Source organism: Larimichthys crocea, chromosome XVI (assembly GCF_000972845.2).
Source record: "Larimichthys crocea isolate SSNF chromosome XVI, L_crocea_2.0, whole genome shotgun sequence".
Lineage (NCBI taxonomy): Eukaryota > Metazoa > Chordata > Actinopteri > Sciaenidae > Larimichthys > Larimichthys crocea.
Genome location: NC_040026.1, coordinates 774,183 through 796,993, shown reverse-complemented (window position 1 = coordinate 796,993; position 22,811 = coordinate 774,183). Strand labels below are relative to the sequence as shown.

Sequence of the window (22,811 nt, the reverse complement as noted above, 5' to 3'; positions counted from 1 at the left end):
TGTAAATATGGCCAAACATGGAGTTCATGGGGTAAAATTGAAGTTCAATCAAAGCCAGAGCAGTGGAAAAACATTTGGCTCCTGACTACAGCCAGCAGCACTGATTGATAGATTTCAGGTCAATATATATTGTGCTTTTAGATGCTTCTGGGTTCGTGAAACCACTGGAGGTCAATAAAAAACAAGACTTTAGACACTAGATTTTAGAAGTAAGAAAAAGTTAGCAGTTCTGGACACCATAAAATGAAAGTGTGTTGAACATCTTGCCCTGCCAGGTTGTGGGAACAACATGCTTCTCCCAAAACCTGGGCAGTATTGTAGAGAAAGTGCTACCACACATTACAGCTGGCTGTGGTCAGGGTAGGGAAAAGCATGTTGTCACCATGTAGGGTTTGCAGAGTAGGTCACATTATTAAATTGAGTTACTCTTTCATTTCAACATTCCTGTAAGTTGTTTTTAATGTCGTACATCAGCCACACAGTGATGAAATACTTTGTGAGATGAATACCTTTTGGATTCCAGCTGCTCCTTTAGCTTGCTGTACATTTCTAGCACTGCAAAATAGGAGAAGACAGGGAAACAGGATCAATAGCAGTGTCTGTTGGTTAAAACATTTGACTCACTTTTGCTTCTAAAGAACAAATTTACAGTGCATACAAAGATCACGAACATATATGTAAAATAAAACATACTGGACAGAAATTTTCATCAACCAAAAATGTCCTCAGTCCAACCCAAATTTAATATTTTTAGAAGACACTGTCAAACCACCAAATGTTTCAGGTTACTGGAGGGCCTGAAGTTGTACACCTCCACTCTGTCACTCATTGCTCCTTATGGCTCCTTCAGTGCTCTATTAGTTCCATTAATACATACATACACATATATACTCAGATTTCAGGTTATATTAACCAACTTTTGAATTCTTTTAAAAGGTTTGTGTTCGGCAGCATGCATAAACAGTGTCTATCTTATCTCATCTTCTAGGCACAAGTACATGTACTTGGACTCCAGTGGTATCTTGAAGTAAATCGGGTGACTAACACTAATACCTTATTAACTAGAATTAAAGTGACTATCACAGCAGTGGTACCTGGTATACAGAGCTGGAGCTTCTCCACAGTGGTGGCCATGTTCCTCTGCTGGATCCGACAGCGGATCACCTCTTCTGTCTGAGCTGTCACCTGAAGGACGGAACATATGGTGGAGGGAGACAATGAGAAAGAGGCCATCACGGTTAACGACAAGGTTAAAGAACGGTCACGTCAAACACAGAGCTGTCTTTGCGGTTAACGAGTATGCATATGTCCTGACAGCACAAAAGGACAGTTTTTCACTTCTGCGCACACACACACACACACACACACACACACACGACTTACCTCCCTTCCAGCTTCTTGTAGTCTTCGATTAGTGTCTGTCACTTGACCCTTTTAAAACAAACACAGACATCAGTTTAACTGTACAGCCTCAGCTCTCTCCTCGTGAGTCAGACAACTTTTGTTCATTTCCAACAAATCCCATGTGTATTATTCCTCTGTGCCATATATACACAGTCCTGCTACTCGCTCACTAGATGTGGATAAATCCACCTAACAAATGCACAATTTCTTCTTGTTTGAGTTATGTTTGCAAAAAATGCCCAGCTGTTTTAGGAAATTAGGAGGAACCAATGATGTTGGGGAGCCACACTCAGAGTAGGGAAGTGAGAGGTGGACTAACACTGTTAGATCTGAATTCTCATGAGGTTTGTTGAAATGGTGACTGCTGCATGTTGGGAGCATAAACAAGAAGCAATCCAAGTGAATGTTTTTGAGAATATTAATCTTGAGACATCTTGCAGGTTGGATGTTAAGGGTTCTGAGACTGTTCAGGCTTTATTCCATGGCATTCTCTTAGGGAGAGCCCCCTTTATGTTTTTGAAATTGTAAAAGTTGAATCCTTTTTTTAAATGCATGAATGTACCTTGATGCTGGTTCAGCCATACATGCTGTCACATGTCTATCCATCCCTCCTGTCTCTGTCTGCTCCCCCTCTTCATGCCCTCTCTTTTCCCTCTCTACCTCCCTCGCTGCAGCTGCTCAGCCTTGTAATCAGCTCATTGTCCATGAAGGGGCAAGGACAAAAGCAGGCAAATTCAGATTTAACCAGGCAGCGGGGACCTGAACCCATCGGCGGTGCACTGGGCCTTTCATGGGGTTTAATGGCTTGTGACAGGCTCTTTCTCACAGATTCAGTGACAAACTTCTCGATTCTGGATGGGGATTTTTGAACTCTCGGCTCTTGTCACACGGCTGAGAGCCATGACCCAATTGACCAGTCGGCTTTTTGATGACAGTCCTTTCAACAGTGAAGCTTCCAAGCAAGAGGGACCGGCCACGTAATCACTGCCTCTTTTATCATTCAGCTAGGATGCAGTACCACAGAAACAGGACTTTTTTTTAGAAACATAAGCAAGACTGTTATCTAAAACAACAGAATGCTGTATATAACCTATGATCCTTCTGTATCGAGACACTGCGTATTCTCATTTGCTACCTTGTCCCATTACATCGGAAACAATTAGCCAGTAGAAATGCTACCTGTTATGTCCAACCCCATCAGATGAGACTATGAGATCTTAATAAGGGAAACATGCGTATCCAAAAACCAAGGACTATTAAAAAGTGTTAAGTGGCTCCGACAGGTTTCTGATTGGGGTACAGGCTTTGTTAGTGAAGAACAAACAGTTATCCTTTTCAAAAACACTCATCTTATTGAGATATCTCACATGGTGACTGCACAGCAATAGTCTCATATTCAGTAATTCAGTAATTTAACTCCAGTTATATGACTCTCTACGGTTACAGTAGGAAGAACAGAGAATTTGACTAAAGCACTGTTCCAACTAATAATAACAGTTTGTGTGTCATGTAAATAATGTGTTACAAACCTTCTAAATGCATCTGAAACATGATTATATTTAACATATTAAACAGAATAATGCTCTTAGAAACTTCTTTTGGGGAGACCAGAGTTGATTCTTCAGTGATGATTAGTCCTGCAGTGATGTAGTGGATTACATCAAAATAAAACTCTAGCTGTCTATACTTTATTCGGTTCTCTTAACAGTCCAGTTGGCAAACTGTCCTGCTGTTGCCTCTTCTGGCTTTACAGTAATCTCTCTTACCATCAATTTCTCTGCATCAGCACGGACTTTGAGGAGCTCTGTGATGGCATCCACGAAGCCCTGGTGGTGGAAATTGCACATCTTCTCTATCTCGCGGTCATGGTTCCTTATCCGGGCATCCAGCTTTTCCATGAAGCGCTTGTGGGCGTTGGGCTGGTCATCGTAAATGGACCTGAGAGACACAAACGAGCGAGGAAACGTGGTTGGAGGAGGAGGGGAAAGATGGCGAAATAGAGGACTGAATAAAAATGATTTCTCTGTATATGACTTTGCACATGTCCATCTGCAGCCTGGTGGAGGAGCCTCACCACAGCCTAGAAAAGCTATCACTCCATTTTACTGCTTAGCGCTCTGTGTTTTCCCGGCTGCCTGTTGGCCTTTGTGTGTACAGTTAGTATTTATCACATGGAGAGTTCATAATTTTGTGCAAATAGCACTGAATACACACACTCATTCCATTCAAGTTCTCTTATAAAATAACTTTGTGTGAAAGGTATCGCTCACAGTGAATTCTGTCAACTCATCTTATTTGTAATTTACACTCCCTGTCAACTGTTCTACAGAGGAAACAAACCGGCAGCAAAACTACCTAGCTACAACAAGTGTGCCAAGCATCCCTGTGGAAAGTGTCCACTGTGTCTACAGAATTTAATCACTGCATGAACACATGCAGGGAGGAGCTGTTATCTTCACAACTACTTCCCTACAACAGCTCCACTGAGCAACATGTAGGGCAGATCCAGCTCCTGCAGCTCAGAGCACATTCATTTTCATACAGTCTGTGGTCACATAACAATGTATTGTAACCCAAACCTAATGCCTACCTGACACATTGCTTACTGTTGAGGAGTGCTGTAGATTAATCAGAGTTCTCTGTGTTGTTCAATGTCAGCATCAGGGCTGTATTTTTACTTCATGGGTCTATGCTATGAAACACTACTGCTCATCCAACCACCACACACATACATGCACACACACTTCTCTCTGTCCTATCCCGGCCTTGTTTCAACAGGCACAGATGGTGTATGTAGATATGTATCTGTGTGTGTTTGAGTGTCTCTACACACTGTGTATTTGTGTAGAAGCAGGCCTATGACTGATTGGACATTAGAAATGGAACTACCAAACAAACACTGTTCAGAAACAGTTCAGAAACTGTATGAGCTGAGTGTACAGTAGCAACCTCAAATGAAGATGGTCTATTAATGTTTTAAGATTAATTTTAAGGCTGCATTGCTACCAGGAGTGTCGAAATATATTTGAACAATTCCTCTGATTAAAAAGTTTGTTTTTTTAAATTGGACAAATACAAAACAATATTTGTAATGAACATGCAACACTTTCTGTCTAGGATACTGCTCAAATGCTGGTAGTAATACATTTATCTAGAATCATGAATCCAACAGAATGAGCCATATTCAGTCACTCTTCATTTAAGTTACAATATAAAAAACATAACAAAGACCTAAAATATTGTAAGAAACTATCTAACTACTTACTAAAAAAGGGTTGTAAAGTTTCTGGAAACTTTCCACGGGAAGTTAAGCAAAGTTAAGTTTTGGAATTTTGGAAATATTCCAAATCGGAAACTTTATAGGAATTAATGTGAATTTTGGGGAATTAACTGGAATTTGGTGGTAATGTAAACTGTATAACATATAAACATTAATATAAAAATGTTTTTGTGTCAGACATGCAAACAGATTTATTTGTACGTAGAACTTTATCAAGTTTGAATTATTTTATTGAACAATATTATGTAGTCCATGAGCTCAAATGTATGTCTTCAACAGTGTCTGTGTGCTCTGGGCTCTAAAGTGTGGTCCAGGTACAGAAATCACCTGTGCAGGTAGGGGGCGTGGCCTCAATATCCCTGCAGTAAGCAGTGTGCTATGTGCATGTGATGGAGGAATAGCAGATATTCAAGTGGACCTGCATGAAATCTGGTTGTTTTAGTCAAGATTACGCTAAAATATATTTTCCCCAACTATATTTAAGTTCCCTGTTAAGGGCCAACCTTCAATTTTGTGAATTCCCAGTTTATTCCCATAAATTCCCGTTAATTCACATGGAATGTTTCCAACTTTGAAAATTCCCAGAATTTTGCAACCCTACTTACACATACATGTTAAATATTCATTTATGTCTCCTGAATGTAAACAAAAGACTAAAGACTAAAGACTCAAACTCATTTAACAGCAAGGAGCCAAGTCCACATCACAACGCCCATCATTTATTTCAGCTGGAGTAACAGCTCCATCTATTGGCATCATAGTGAAATGCTCCTTTCATACATTTTTGATCAATAATATACAGTTTATTGAAATGAACATGTTTGACATCAATTTAAGGATAACCTACAAAAAGGACAAAATAGAGGTATGGAAATGAGCTGATGTCACACTTCCCTGCAACATTAAAGACTGATATGTAATTATAGTAATTATTATAGTAACATGTAATTATATTTATTGGTCAAGCCTGATGAAACCAATCAGTCAACTAAACTCCAAGCATGCCTTAAGGATATAAAAAGTTGGATGACCTACAATTTTCTGATGTTAAATTCAGACAAAACTGAAGTTCTTGTAATTGGACCCAAACACCTCAGAAACTCTCTTTATAGAGACTTAGTTACTTTAGACGGGATCACCCTGGCCTCCAGCTCCACTGTAAAGAATCTTGTTATCAGGCTGCTCTAATAAGTCTCTTAGGACTTTGCAGTTAATTCAGAATGCTGCTGCACGTGTTCTCACAGGAACCAAGATCAGAGATCACATCTCTCCCATTTTGGCTTCCTTGCATTGGCTCCCTATTAAATCTAGAATATAATTTAAAATTCTTCTCCTTACTTATAAAGCTCTTCATGGTCAGGCACCATCTTATCTAAAAGAGTTCATAATACCTTATTACCCCTCTAGAACACTGCGCTCTCAGGATGCTGGGTTCCTTGTGGTTCCTATAGTTTCCAAAAGTAGATTGGGAGCCAGAGCTTTCAGCTATCAGGCTCCTCTCCTGTGGTAAATGGACTGCACTTATATAGCACCTTTCTAGTCTTCCAAACGCTCAAAGCGCTTTACAGTACATATCTCATTCACCTATTCATACACTTAGGGCAGTAGCTGCCATGCAAGGTGCCAACTGCTCATCAGCCGGGGGGACTCCCCGCAGTTATTTTTTTTTTTTTTGTTAAATAGATTATTCAAAACACCTTGAACCAACTGTTGGAATACAGTTCAACATAAGCAATGATAAGAAGATTATGAGTGAAACCACATTTCAGTTTGTTTCAGTTGATTGTACCAGTTAAGCACAAATGCTTCAAGGCTATCTAGTGAGCTGCAAACACATTATGACAGCTAACGACATTCATTTGGCCTCCTTTCTTTTCTCAGGATAATCACCACCAGGATAACCATCTATATCCGGGGTTCCCAACCCGCGGACCGGGGTCCGGATCCGGACCGGATCGCCATATCATCCGGACCCGAGATTAATTGTAGAATTTTTTTTTTTTTTTTGACAGGCGAGTCTATTTCATGCGGTAACATTACTTTCCCTATCCAAGCACTGCACTGAGCAAGCATTGGTCATGGTCATGGACCGCGATGGAATTGTCAGAAAAAAAATTGGCCCGGGTCCAAACTTACTTGCCGACCCCTGATCTATATTAATCAGACTTATTTAGTATTTATTTCTAAAACATAACAAACTAAAAAGGTCAATGACAGTAACTACTGAACTTTGACTTCATGGTGGCTGTTGTGGTGTGGACTCGGCTCCTTGCTGTCCATGTCAGTGTAAAGCAGGCTTCAGGTTTCCACATCACATTGTCTAAGTTGTATACTGAATAGGGGTGCAACGGTACAGGTAACCCACGGTACAGTCTGTACCTTCATTTTTGGACCACGGTTTCGGTATTTGTTTTGTGCGTAAGGAGAACAATTTTTTTTCTCTCCAAAATTCTCTTTTTATTTTAAGTAAACAGTTAGTAAACTTTATAATGGTAAAGCGCCTCTAAGCCTTTGACTACTTGTATACATTATACAGTAGTAATAAAACATGTATAACACATACAAAAATGTAAACAAAAAACACACTTTCAAGTGGTAAAGTCCCTCTTAGCCTTGACTCTCGGTATACAGTGGTCCAGTCCAAAAAATAACCCGCAATACGAAATCTGCGAAGTAAGTTTTACAATTATTATACATGTTTTAAGGCCGTAAAACCCCTAACCACACACCTTTATACACCTTTTGACACGCATTTTGTACAGTACTCCCTTAGTTAATCAGGACGCAGAACACATGTGCGGTTCTCCCTTAGCCAATTTAGGACGTAGAACACAATGCACGTTCATACTGTACAGTACGCTGTAAAAAAAAGCATGCAAAATTACACTAAAAAAATCCGCAAAACAGCGAGTCCACGAAAAATGAACCGCGATATAGCGAGGGACAACTGTACACTATACAGTAGGATAAAAAGAGAGGTAAACAATTTTGGAAGAAAAGGTGAACTTTTATCGTTGACAAATTGTTGAAAAACAATTGTTGGGAAACAAAAGCTTTGCCTATTTTGAATGAACATTAGAACACTTCAGCTGTTATCTGTGCGACTGGTATGCTCATATTTGGCTGTTCCAACTTCCACTCAGTCACTACATTGCTCAATTACTTTGCCAAGTGCACACTTGTGTGGCTTTCATACAGGGGTCGAGTGCAGTGCTCTTCATCTGCCAATCCGACATACAGTATAGTGGACCGTCACCATCAAGTAACTGTCTGTTGCCCGGGAGGTCCAACTATCTGTGGTCAGTGCAAGGCTTTGTGTTTGAGCCAAATCGTTTTCAATGGCTTTGCACGCTTTGTCGTAGAGGTTGGAATTACAATGCTGAAATGTGTGCGGCAGGGCATAACATAACGCGGGTCGAGTGTTTTCATTAAATGATGAAACCCCACATCTTCGACCACAGGAAAGGGCTGAAAATATTCAGCAATAAATGCTCCCACTGCACAGGTTCTTTTCTTGTGTTTGTCTGAAATGGCACTGTAGGTCTGTTCAAAAGCACTGTATAGACAATTGTTTCACTGGTGTTCCCTTTTGTTGGACTGTCCTGTGTTCAGGAAGCGTTATATTAGGATGCTTACGCTGGAGATGCTTGGTCATATTACTTGTGTTTCCTTTTGAGTATGGGGCATGTTTCAAACAACGTTTGCAGACAGTCGTCGTTCTATTCAACGGCGAACCCGAAATAGTTGCAAATCCGAAAACCCGCGGTCCATAAGGGTGTATTGTCTCGTGCATAGCTGACCGAACGGTTTAATATTTTACAGAGTACCGTTGCATCTCTAATATTGAACCATGACTGATTTCCAAACTATGTGATTTCACAACATCGTGCCTGCAGGCAGAGCTGAAACAATTGATAAACCAGAAATGAATCTAAAGCTATTTTAATAACTGGAATTTGAATCATTCCTGTTTTATATAAAGTGTATTATTGTAAACTGATTCTCTTTGTCTTTGTCAGACACAACAAACATGATGATAAAGTCATGATTACATGTTTTAGTTGAAAACAATAAAACTAATTGAAAAAACAGTGATGATTAACATAATAAGCAGTACACATATTAAACTAATACTGAAGGTCATCAGCAGACAGTGAAGCTCAAACATCCAAATGCAGAAGAAGCAAAAGTGAATAAAACAGACTTTCAGTGGATGGGGACTTAAGACTTTTTCAATACGCATATAATTTGATAGAGTTTCATTGCTGAGTTTGTTTTGTGACTTTGTTACTTAATGCTTGACTGAGAATCACACTGAACCTGACCACAGTCTCACACCCACGCAACAACTGTCAAATTGTTCATGGAAAAAATCCAAATACTTGTTTACTGTACCTACACCCAGTAGTCGAGTTGTAAAAAGAAACCAGGGGTGATGGTGAAATTTTTCATTTATGTGACATATTCTCCAGCAGGGGGGTCTGGGGGTCCTCCCCCAGAAAATTTTGTATTTCTTAGATGCAATTTCCTGCATTCTAGTCAATTTTAGGGTGACTTGCTAGACATGGCAAATCCTAAATCCCATCTGATTCATAGCTTGCATTCTCAGTTGCATGGCCTGCACAAGACAATACTATTTATCGGAAAGAAACAATAACCACTTAACTATGGACATCATGTCATTCACATCTTTTTTACACATATTTGTAAAAACATTTTAAATATCTTTATTTGTGAATGTGCTCAAATATTTTTTTAAACACAACTTTGTGTATGTTTTTAACATCTTTGTGTGTTTTTAAACATATTTAAATACATTTAAACACATTTTTGTTAAAAAACATCTTCACTTAAAAAAACAATTTAAGGAGGAGGAAAGAAGACTTTGAATTTTAAGACGACGCAATGTTTGAAACTAACGGTATTAAAGAATATGAAGCAGCAGATAGCAGCTAGCGGTGCTAAGGCTAAAACAACACAGAGTGTGGATGATTGACACCTGTCACCTGTCGACCAATCAGAGTCAGGAGAATCTATTAGTAACGCCCACATTCACCTTTGACCCACCAATGACGATCCAGAATGAAGTAAACCCAAAGGTGTATCGCAGCAAGAGGTCTCACTTCACTGTCAAAGCCTCTTTGTCTTTATGTAACAACCAGGAGCTTCGTGACTGATTCAAACTAAAGCAGAGACATTAGCAGAGACATTAGCAGCGTTTCCTTCGTGCTGAAATAAAACTTTTGACACGAAACAGCAAGGATAAGACATACTGTGTCGTTTTGTGGATTTTTTTGCTACTCTTTGGGGGCTAGCTTGCCGAGTTTTCATCGCACAGTGATGAGACACATATCTTCGTAAGATATATTTTTATTTTTTCCCCCGCCGCGAAGTCCTCTGGCGCCCCCCAAGGGAGGCGCGCCTCACACTTTGAAAACCGCTGACATAGGTAATAGGCTGATTATCATAAAGCCCCCCTAAATGTCGAATGGTAATTCTATTTCCAGTGTTAAATATAAGTAATTTTCACATGCATTGATAAAATGCCATAAAGGATGGAAGAAGGGATGACCATTTTGGAAGAGGGATGATTTTGACCATTTTTCCCCCAGGCGGGGGGCAGTTTTCAAGAATTAAACACACCTCAGGAAGAGCTGGGGATGCTGGGATGAGACAGTCGTTAAACCAATAACTTTGTTCAAAATGTAAATAATTTTATTTAGAAATATGGACAAAATAGATCATATAACCACATAACTGTGAAATAATTCAATATAGGGGTGTTATGAGTTCCCAAATCCACAATTTGATTTGATTTTTTTGATTCGAAGTTTCAATCTAAACCTCTTTTTGGTTCTGTGGAACCATCAACAACAGTTCACTGGTTTGATGTCATTTACATGTTCTTTATTAAAAAGCCAACTGCCATACAGTATCTCTGAGTCTGTAGATGACATGAAGGAACACACACACATACACACACACCTTCACCACAGTTTTCATTTCTTTTCCCTATCTGTTTAATGTGTGTGTGTCACATTTCAGCAGGTTTTTATCAGGAACTCCAGGTCATTGCTGATAAACATTCATGGAAATCCACTAACCTACTAAAAGACAGGTGCAGGGAGCTCCTGTTAAATATGCTTTACATATGCTTTACATAACCACCCACACACACTTCACAAGTCTGTACAGAATGTCGATAACCTTGAATTCAAACTAAGACCTATTCAGACCTCATCGGGTGTTGCAGTCAGGAGGTGGGTGATGGACGGTAGATGGGGGTGTGTTTATGTTTGTTTGTCCTGAACATAACTATCAAACAATCAGAAAACAGCTTTTTATTTCATTCACTGACTTTCTCAATACAGGCGCTCCCTCACTCTTATTCACTTGTTCCTTTTTTTTTTTTTTTTTGCTACCTTTAGCCCCTCCAACACACAAGTTTGGGGTCACTTAGAAAAGCATTTTTTTGTCCATAAAAATAACATCAAATTGTTGAGAAAGAGTGGGAGATTCAGGTGCACAACTGAGCAAGAGGACAAGTACATTAGAGTGTCTAGTCTGAGAAACTGGCGCCTCACAGGTCCTCAACTGGCAGCTTCATTAAATAGTACCTGCAAAACAACAGTGTCAACATCAACAGTGAAGAGGCGACTCAGGGATGCTGGCCTTCTAGACAGAGCGGCAAAGAAAAAGCCATATCTCAGACTGGCCAATAAAAAGAAAAGATTATGGGACAAGAACTATTTAAAGAAGAAGCAGTCAGCAGGTATTCTGTCTGTAATGGAGTGGTCAGCACAGTCACCAGATCTCAACCCTCTTGAGCTGTTGTGGGAACAGCTTGACCATATGGTACGTACGAATTGGCCCATCAAGCCAATCCAAGGAGGAAATCTCTTCAGATTACCTTCACAAACTGACAAGTAGGCTGGAAATGGAGGATTCTTTGATGAAAGCTAAGTTTAAAGGAAACAATTATTATTTCAATTAAAAATCACAGTTTCTAACCTTGTCAATGGATATATTTCCTATTCATTTTGCAATATGTCCTATTTATACTGAATTTATTGTTGTCCCACAACAAAAACACGCAACCCACACTCAAATTGATGGAAAAACCTGCACCAGATATGGAACACAGCCTTAAGGCTGGCCTATTCAATTGGCAGCCTGCAGGTCACAGAAGCAACCTCAAAGTGGTCCAGTACAGTCTACTAAGATGACAAATTATGTAAATAATGTACATATAGTGTATGGTCATCTTTGTTTAGAGCTGTACATGCACAGTTGTGATCGGGCAGGATGTTAACAGATAACTAGCCTAAATGTACTGCTGTACAGGATACTGCAACACAGACTGACCATCCTTCCAGCAAACACTGCTAACAATACAGCTGGCTAACAGAGTGGACCATCTGTTAACAATGAGTGTCTCCATTCTAGATGATCTATCAGATTGAAAAGATTAATAACTAGTGTACAAAGTCATGTGGTCAAAATAATATACCTCAATAAGTCAATTACATAGACCAATCTGTCTTCTTCAATGGTATTTTCATAGTCAACATAAAAATTTCATAGTCGGCATAATTCAGAGTTGGAGACTTTCCATGGGAATTAACAGGAATAAAAAAAAATAAAAAAAATTAAGGTTGGCCCTTAACAGGGAACTTAAATATAGTTGGGGAAAATATATTTTAGCATAATCTTGACTAAAACAACCAGATTTCATGCAGGTACACTTGAACATCTGCTGTTTCTCAGTCACATGCACATAGCACACTGCTTACTGCAGGTCTATTGAGGCCACGGACTACATAATACTGTTCAATAAAATAATTCAAACTTGATAAAGTTCTACTTACAAATAAATCTGTTCAAATGTTTTTTAATTGTTTTATTTTGCATGTCTGCTTATGACAAAACAAAATGTTTAGATTTTATGTTTGGATATGATAAATTACCCCTAATTCACAGTTAATTCCCATACATTTCCATAATTCCCATGAAGTTTCTAATTTGGAATACTTCTAAAATTGCCCATGGAAAGTTTCTGGAAATTTACCAGAAATGTACTTCCCCTTTGCAACTCTAACTGTGAAGTACCACAGAGACAGACAGAGTTAGTTAACAGGAGCGCTAAGTGCTGGTAAATGCCCTTCTGTGTTACAAGAGGAAAGGTCCTGTTGCAACAATCCCCTGAAAGTTTCATTACGGAGATGAGACGCAGCTCCTGAATGGAGTTCCAAGTTGATGTTTTATTCTGTGACCATCTGATTAATGAAAAAGTTGACAATGACTTCTTCTCATCAACTAATGGTTTAGTCCACTATTATGAGACAGCCCTAACAAAAAAATATGGTTATGACTGAATATTGGCATGCATTAATCAAAGGTAAGAAATATGACCAGTTTGTTTATTGAAGCTTTGGATAAGGGGCCATCTGACCTGATGGGCACTGGGCAGGTGCCTGTCTCTGGTAGGCCCTTTAGTAATCAGTCCAGTATATTGTTGTTACTACAAAAACTGAAATTGATATACAAGTCCTCACATAGTCTACTCCCATCCTAATCTGTATCCATAATGTTTTATACAACCGCCTTTGGCTTGTTAGTTGCCAAATTGTTCTGAACAATCTAAAAACAAAAGTTATGTATTACTGTATGGAAGAGCTTTATCAGCCTTGTGTAATAAACTGAAGCTAATTCTTTTGAGACTGTTTCGGTTAGACTGTGGAGTTACACAGAAGCCAATAGAAACATTTTGTTAAACAAATGCAGATGCTGCCTCACCTAGTCAAATGTTCACTCTTGCTTTCATGTGATTTGCAGGAAATTCAGCTCAAAGAGCAGAGGACAAGTGGAAGGTATATGTGATGACATCATCAGTGACATCAAGTTCCCAGAGCCCAACGTGATGACAATGTTTTCAAACTGCAAGCTTTCTCTCAGTCCAAAGAACGTTACACTAGTCACCACTGTGGTAACTATGTTCAGCTGTACTCGAGTATTTGTTCTGATTACATTACTTATGATCAACAACAACTTTGCTAACAGCCAAACATCAACCAGGTCACCAACAGCAGACCCAGCAGCAGCTAATATTACTGACTAGTCCAGCAGCAGTCAGCCCAGCTCGGCATCGGTCTTTCAGCCTTTTATTTCACCAGGCATCACCAGAATCAGTCAAATAGTTGGTGTGTGTGACTTAGTGCCATAAAGTGTTACGTACTTCTCATGGGTGATCATACATACCCAGCCCAAATTTACATAGTACAGGGCACAGAGTGGGAATGACAGACAGCATTCACATGATTATAAGTCAGTGTAGCATCAACATGACTTAAAATATGGATTTTTATTTTACGGTAGAACAGTTACATAACAGGCTTTAAACTACAGAATGTTTAAAAAATGATTCTATTTGCCTTAAGGCCATAGAACCCTGAGGTGCTTCATTTCTATGACCAGAGAGAATCTATAAATGACTAACTGCTCACCACAGAACTCCATGAAGTGAAACTGGAGACTAGAACCAGGCCTGGTGTAATTAATGACACGGCACATGCAAAGTGGAGACGTGCACGTCAGTGCAGCACAGTAATCATCAGCCTCCACGCTGCCATATGAGGTTCCTCCTTCCTGTTATTAATAATTGAAAGCAGGTGGTTGCTGAAAAAAAAAAGGTCACTGTCTTCCTGTTTCCTGTCAGGGCAGGAAGCTAACTTCAGCCAGCCTGTAGTGGCCTCTGGGTTACAAACACTATTCATCATTCTTCTTTTCAGTATGTTTTTCAGTTAGACTGCCCTGTAATTCTGATCATTACTAAATTTGACTTTAGATTCAGTGCAGGTGACGATAAAAATACCTTTTCTGTGTTGATTTTGCATTGTTATGACTATGCAAGACTGCTTTCTTAAAAAAAATTATTCTTCTCTTACTCTGTGCTGCTTTCCACAGTACTGTAAATCACATCCTCTGTGAGGATTTTACTCTGTGTGTATATGTATTATGACCTCAGCAAATAATCTATTTATTTGTGTGCAAATATGTTTTTTATCATCAAAATTGTTGAACTGCATTAAAATGAGTCTTCCATCTGAAACATGACACTGACTATGATCTAAAAAGCATTCACAGTCACATGGTTTCCAAGTTTAAAAGGGTAATCATTGCCTGAATAATAATAAAAATGCTCCTGTTAGTCAGTCACCCCACCCAGCCCAGCTACACACAGTATGTATCTGGCATAACTATTTTATGACTTCATCTTTTATGACTTCCTCTTTTCACCTAACCATCTTTTAGTCCATATCCAGAAGGAGATATAAACAACTGTCACTAAAACAGGCCACATTACAGCTCCTGGAAGCAAGCGCAGTCACCCGCATTAAGAAGAGAAGAGAAATGGACACTTGAATGAAATGCATGAAGACAAACTGATGTTCGGGAGGCCTGCTGGTTTGAAGAACTATCCTGTTCTACAGAAGTTTGGCCAGTGTAACTGCCATCAAATCCATTCTTATATGAAATAATTTCCATTCCACAGAGACACCTGCGATAGAACATTACTTGGTATTTTTACTACAATAATAAGGTGTCTTTCTGAGGAGCATGACTATCATTTTCCATGGCTGTTAAAAGAATGACAGTGATAGTGATAAGATCATAGAACAAGCAGTGAAAGTGAAACGAGCTGAGAGAGGCAGCCAGCTGAATAATGTTACCTTCAGGGCACTGCTTCACCCAGGTATGATACAGACAACCACGGCCTGGAGGCGTGTGGAAGGGACAGGTGTGTGTGTGTGTGTGTGTGTGTGTGTGTGTGTGAAGTCACTTTACACACACTAGCTTGTCACTAGTGTCATTCACTGTGGCCTTAGAAACATGCTTGGTAGCTAACTACCAAACAGAATCAATACAGTGAGCTAAAGAGCGTTAGCCTGAGCCGCTGGACATCCCGTTTCACCGCCAAACCCCGGGGGGTCGAGGTGACGCACCAAACCGTGCGTGTAACGGAATGTCAGCAGCGTTCATTTCATACATTTCTGCCACACAACAGTTAGCACCGTTAGCTGCAGAATGATAAGAGTCCCACAGCCACACCCACACATGATGTTTACATCCTGACAGCCGTCCACCAGCACACAGAACCGGGACAACCCAACACGGACACAGCTTCACTGTACGTGCATCCAGCTGACTGACACAGGGCTTCACGTTGGCCCGTTAGCTACCGAGCCAGCTAGGCTCATGCTTCATTTCAACACCATACAGCCTGCTGGCTACAAATGCTAATGTTAGCCTGCCGGTGGCTAGGGTAGCTGAGCTAGCTGTGGAACAAAAGGTCTCATAACGGAGCAGCTGCAGCCGAACACGGACACGTTAGGGCCGGGGAGGGCTCCCGTAGAAGGCTCGTATTCTTACCGAAGAGTGGGACCGACACAAGCCGTGTCGGTGCTCTCAATTTCCTGTAAAATCCGTTCGTGCTCCGTTATACACTCCAGGGTTTCATTCTCCGCCATGATTGTTGTGTGTGTGTGTGTGTGTGACGGCTATCGCTGTAGCTACAGGTCAGTGTGAGGTCTGGCCTGTGGGGGACGCAATACAGCTACAGCTGGGATGACCATGTGAGCAGCATCGAATTCATCCCAGCTGTACAGACATTACTGTACAGACATTACAGTGAAGTTGGCCACAGCAACACAATTGCACATCCCAAAAGTTTCATCCAGAATCAGTTATCGTTTGCTGTTGCCTCCGTCGCTTGTTTGTTTGGAATTTATATCAAAAGGAAGATAATTAGTTACAGAATAATTAGAAAGGCTGACAAAATTGCTTAATTAATGCACATTCATTTTGTTGACAGGCCTGCTTGACCCAAGATAGGTGGTTCATAATATTGTGTTTGCATCTTAACTAAAAACGAGGACTGTGATGCTGATACTGTCTATCCTGGACTGAGTTCTAGTCCTTTTTAGTCAAAAATCGATAGACACATTTCACCAAAACATACATGAAGCAACAGAGTATATTGCACGAAAAAAATTGCAATCGCACCAGCATTTTAGGCAAATATAAAATACATGTATGTTTCCATGGCATCTTCTGACATGCATATTGAATTCAATCCAAATTTGAAACCCCTCACTTTGAAGGCTAATGAGCTCACCATCAACAGTGGTCAGATAAAATTGAGTTTACCTTAAAGTGGTTCCCAGAGGCAGGTCAACAGATTCTAACTCTGCAAAAATATTCCCAAAAGTCTTCTTTTCATTTTTGTTCTCGTCTTCACTTTGACTCGGGGGGGCAGGTAACGCTGCATGGACCCTGTCACTGGCCATTGCTCTCTCCAGGCTCTAAGTATCTAAGAGGGCTAGATATCTGCATATGTGAAAGAGAAGGAAAGCAAGAACTCTCTGAGTGTGTGTGCATAGTGAATTACAGGGCACCTGCTATGGTCAGCAGAAAAAGAGTGAGCAACAGGAAAGCGAGACCTTGTGATTCACTGGACTTTGAAGCCAACAAAACTAGACCATAGCTGCTCCTTGTGTATACATTTATCTCATCAACTGTAAACCCAGAAAAAAACACTATGCAACACACTCTTTCTTTCAACACTCTTTCTCTCACATGACATACAGCAAAGGTCAGATCATATCTTGCTCTGCCTTCTCGTCTTTAACTGGGGGAGCCAAAAATCTGCAGATGGACAATGCAGACGAAGAGTTTTAAGCAGTTATTTATGATCAGAGATGACTCCCAAATTCTGTTTTAGGTCTTTCAACAATACATTTACATATAGCCTACTATATGTAGAGCACTTTCATTTCTTGCACCGGTGGAAAAAAATATTAAATTCTTCAATCTTTAACAAAGTAAAAATAACAATATGACCATGTACAAGTACTACATGTCCTGCATTCAAACATATACAGAAATATTACCATCATCATGCACTTAAGTATTAAAGAAATACACAAGACGTATTGGTGAATTGAAAAAGTGCCAAACTGCATAAAAGACTGAAGTACAAAGAATATAAAGTCCACAGGCTGAAAGGCACTGCTCATGATAAATAAACTGACCTTCATGTGTAGAATCAGAGGAGCCCCTTAGAGTAAATGTACTCATCGTGAAGGCCCTGTCAGACAGATGCATTGTTATATACAGTGTAATATTCAATTATTATTTCAGAATTCTGGATGTATTAAAACCATCTTGTAGTTAGTCAGTTTGCAGACAGTTTTAACTACTTTATGTACATTTTAAAACAATGTCTATCATTATATAGTAGTGGTCAGACATATCTCTATCATCCATCTTATCTATACCTACTTATCCTTTCCAAATGAGCTTAAGGTCACCAGTCTGTCACAGGGATGATACATACAGATGGCTACAAATGTATGTACAAGGGCTATACAGTTTGGTGAAGGGGAAAAAACTTGAGCTGAAGAAAATGAATACCAGAAGTATATGGTGGATGTGACTCAGAGTGGTTTGTCTAGTAATTCAGCTGATTCCATTCCTCCCTTCCCCAATCAAAATAGAAGATTTTATAAAAAATACTATAATGAATTATTATTATATTGTGTGTGTCCATGAACATGCTTGTTTTTATAATCAGCAAGAGACTTCAGTTCCCTCATATTGTGTAGTCATTGCAAGGTGTAATAAATAACGTTTGACACACCTGTCAAATTATGTCAGTGTGTGTAAGTGAGCCACTTAATGGGTGTGATCAAAATAAATGGTACCACAGAAAGGTTACCACATTTTCTGAAACTACATTTTGAGTTAGGCAGCAGGCCTTGACCAGCTTACACAACCACTTTCTATTTCCTGTCATTCTTCTCTAAATGGATTGGCCCATTAGGAGTGTGGACAAAAGCAGTTAACAATAAGCTCTCAACAAAAGCCCTGACTATGAGTTTCCTTATTACTCCACCAAAAACAAGAAGTGGGTCCACCACATACACACACACACACACACACACACTCACACACACAGAGCAGCAGTAGTATAGGAAATGTGTCAGAGTTGCAGGAACAGACACACAGATGGCTTGATGCTACACAATGGGGTAAAGAGAGGCAGGAATGTATGTAAAGATATAAGATGACAGATAGATGGATGGAAAATGCATATAAAGCTGCGTTCAGTGCCAACATTTTTTTTAAATTGTCCCTTTCTGCAATATCAGTGCATGGAAACTACAGTATGGTTAAGGTTAGGAAAGATTTAGCTTTCGTGTCTTTCTTGCAGGAGAATAGAGCCTCCTCCACACCCTTACTGTCCTCCTCACAGCATAGAGGACACACTGGCACTGGACGTACACCATCAGTGTTGAATTAACCTTCATATATAGATGTCAGAGTCTGGAATCTGTGGTGAGTTCATGTTTGTATTCATCAGCTAAACAGCTCCTCATAATACAGTGATTTATCTGGCCTCCACAAGCCAGACTCCAGTCTCTGCACAATCATACTATGCTGGATGTCTAATTATAAATCCTATCCTGTAACTCTGTAGTTTACAGTCTGTCTCATAGTAAATGAATGACTTAACTTTTACACGATCCCGTTTATCATCAACAGTTCCATGTAAATTTAAATCACAGCAGTGCTTCACATCCATTTTGAGCACTCAGTAGAGCAGCCCAATGCAACCACCATCCATTTATCAACCATTTAAATACACTTCTCTACCACCACCACCCCATCAATCAGTGTCACATAATGCATCCTAAAACCTTTAACAGTGGTCTGTGGTGGTACTGTATTCTCCTGAGGCTCACCTGAATGAGAGAACTGCACTGTCAAAATATATACTTTTATTCTTGGAAACAATAAGGTCTAGTACGATACTAGATAGATACATACATTTTGGGAAACACAAACATCTTCCGGCACACCTGTGAGTTTGAGTCCCTTTTAATATGGTTTATATAAGATATCAATAGCAAGAAATGAACAAGGAATCAAGCACGACTTTTCATGCTATTATCAGGCTTTCAGAACAATCCATAAAACTGTTTTCTGATGGTTAAGGTTTGGTTTGGTTTACTTCATTTAAACCTACTAGCAGAATTTAAACCTTATCTAACAAGTAATTGGTTGCAGCAGTGACGATAGGACGTTGACGGGAATTTGTTTGGCCAAGTTGAATCCCATGTGTGTGGGTGATAATCTCATGTCCATGTGTCCCTTTTGAAAGAGGATACATGGATCACAGTGGTGAGAGTCTACCATGAACTGTCACTATGTCTATTCTTCTCTCCATGGGCTCTTCCTTTCCATGCTCTGCCAGCTTCCTGCCAGCTTCCTGTGTCTGTCCGGAGCACAGGCTGCTATACAACTGCTGACCTCTATTGTAAGTTATGCTCCAAACAAATAGCACTGAAGGACATCCTGGAATCGAGACACTCCACTGTTAAGCCAGGGAGGCTGTCCAGATGTTTCAGACAAGGCCAGGGGCCAACTGGACCGTGTTTTAAGGCTCACTTTGACATTTTGGGAAAAAACTAAAGTTTGAAAAGGCCACATGGCATGGTTAAAGAAATAATGACATCTTCTAACAAATCTGAAATTGTCCTGTTTAATATACACAAACCCAAGAGTCACCTGGTTTGTTGTTCTGTTAATTGATAGTGTCTATAATCAATATTTTTATGATAATAATAATGTATTACATGACAATTTGTTGTTTTGCTGTTTTCATTCACTTTCGTCTTTCTCACGGCGTTGCTTTTGGCCTTTAAATGCTCCTGTGTCCTGAAGAAATGACCCATCGCCTAGATTTAACTGAATCTGAGGTTTGATTTAAACTGCACGTCAGGTTTAACTGAAGTTCAGTGTAATAAGGGTATAGCTTAGATTATTTTATTAACTTCTAAAAGTTCACTCCAAAGTTGACCATGTATGTATGTATCATTTTGGACTCCAGACAGAGAGTACTAATGTCAAAGTCAAGAGTCACAATTCTGTGGTGCTGCGGTTTAGCTGTGCATATTTTGAAACAGCGATCAGGTTTGTCTCAGCATGCGGCTGCGTTTAAACTCCTGAAAGTTCTAGTTTAGCTGATCAGTTACAGTCACAGCCAAGCTAGTCTGATATAAGTGACACAGCAACACAGTCGGTTTGTCTCATTCATTCAGAGTGCACAACGAAGTCAGAGGCACCATCTTTTTTTGTGCAGTTGCTCAAACTATTTGTGAGTTACTTCTTTTAAAGTTTACTTTCAGCAGACTCTGTAGATTGTTTTGTCACATAAGCAAGACAACTAGGCTCTGCAGCGCAGTATAGTCTACACAAAGTTTGTGACATATGAACAAACATTACATTCATGACTTGACGTGAAAATCACAAATCCTAAAACAATATCCTTATAAACCTGCTAATAAAGACACATTAGTGACTGTGTACATGAAATGTCATGGTGTGATCTTTGTTGGCATTTGTTGCTATGAGGATACTTAACCTAGCTGGTGCTATAAACACCTGCTGAGTGGTGTTTGTGTGTGTATGTTATTTATACTCTGAACTCATTAACCATATATTAAAACAGCACTGACTGATGCTGACCTGCAGAGGGCGCCACAGAGAACATCTAGAGGCTGCCTGCCTGCCTTCCTCCTCATCATCAGCTGTAATCAGATGAGTTGTGCAGATTTCCACGTTTTCCCTGAAATAGTGTAGAACAAAATATTTCTATGGATAAGATGTTTGTTCTGCCTCATCACCATCGCACCCAGCCATATATTATTTTATCTTTGCTTTCTTTCTCTCTGTTTAATTTATTTGATCTTCTCTCTCCTTATCTTTTTTGCTCTGTTGCACACATTCAGCCAGTTGCACTCCACCAGGGTGCCCTACTATCCATTTATAATATTTATCTCACAGCTTCTTTAGGTTTATAAATGTTGATAAGCTCGGAATACAGTGAAAATGTATGCAGACTTATTTTTCCTTTTTTAATACAACAAGCGACCAGTCCACCCACTCATCCCACCAACCTAAACGTGGAGTGCATTTACCCAGAAAGATAGAAAACATACATATTAATACAATATACACATAAATACAATATACATATTAATACAATATACATACAGACAGTACATTTTCTGTGCCTTGTGATGAGAAAAAGAGCGTCTAATAAATATAAATATAATGCAAGTAATTGGTATTGAACGCAAATAACAAACAAATATGTTATATATTAAAAATAATACAATTCAAATCTAAGCTGATTTATTAGTTAGTTAAACTATCTATACTTGTCTACATGATTAAATATCCTAAAGGGTATCAGGCAGGGTTTTAAGACAAAACTGGATCCCAGATGGAGAAAATTTAGTGAGTGTTTTATCTTCTCTGACTGTATAAAGGGCATGAGGTCATTCAAACATAGAGAGGCTTTAAGTGGATTTATTGATTCCCAGTGTAATACAGCAGCCCCTGTATGTTGTGGGCATCAGCATGCAGAAAGTTGTAAAACAGTTACAAACCGGACAAGATACAAATTATTTTATTATGCAAGTATAATAATAACAATAAAGCTACTGCACCTCTGTAAGAAAACACACAAGAAGTTATGACGTTAACTAGGTGAAACTAGGTGTTTTTAAAATAGGATATTTGTTGCAGGCGATCACACACTGCAGTCAGCTTGGTAGTGTGTAACTTGAGATGAAGGACCAACTCACTAAATCTAGAGAGCAGTTGCAAAACCAGGGAACCAGACCACCATATATTGGACTCCACCCAATACCATCCCATAGGTCATCTGCCCTTCTTGAAGGACTTCGGGATGACTCTGTGGAGCAGGAGTAATCCTAGATTACCAGTGATTTTTGGCTAATCCTATCTGGCCTTGGGGTTAGATTAAAGATTTTTCATCATGGTTAGGTTTTCCCTCACCTCAGGCGCTAAGATAAGGCCAAAGGACTCCCAATTGTTATACAGATTCTTATTATCAGGTGATTATACACCAATAAAAAACTAGTTGCATATTATATTCCATTTCTGTAATAGAGCCCCCTGAAACATCAAGTAATAAAGTACCATGATTTAATCAAACACTTTGATCATTAGTTTTTAATCAGTTTTTAATCATCAC

At 39.5% G+C, this 22,811-nt stretch overlaps 1 protein-coding gene across 7 annotated transcripts in view; it reads right to left on the bottom strand.

The window, feature by feature from the left end:
• exoc6 (exocyst complex component 6) overlaps positions 1-16,317 on the bottom strand; it is a 48,774-nt gene extending 32,457 nt beyond the window's left edge. For 3 of the 7 annotated variants that reach the window (XM_027289375.1, XM_027289376.1, XM_027289374.1), the window contains exons 1-5: positions 16,115-16,316; positions 3,171-3,342; positions 1,384-1,431; positions 1,095-1,185; positions 510-555 (exon numbers count right to left, since the gene is read on the bottom strand). In XM_027289375.1, the coding sequence (XP_027145176.1) occupies positions 510-555; positions 1,095-1,185; positions 1,384-1,431; positions 3,171-3,342; positions 16,115-16,212 (455 nt within the window). In that variant the 5' untranslated portion in view covers positions 16,213-16,316. Of the gene's footprint in view, positions 1-509; positions 556-1,094; positions 1,186-1,383; positions 1,432-3,170; positions 3,343-16,114 lie in introns of all 7 variants that reach the window. The other 4 variants (XM_027289379.1, XM_027289377.1, XM_027289373.1 and 1 more) reach the window with 3 other exon arrangements.
• Between the last annotated feature and the right edge of the window lie 6,494 nt (positions 16,318-22,811).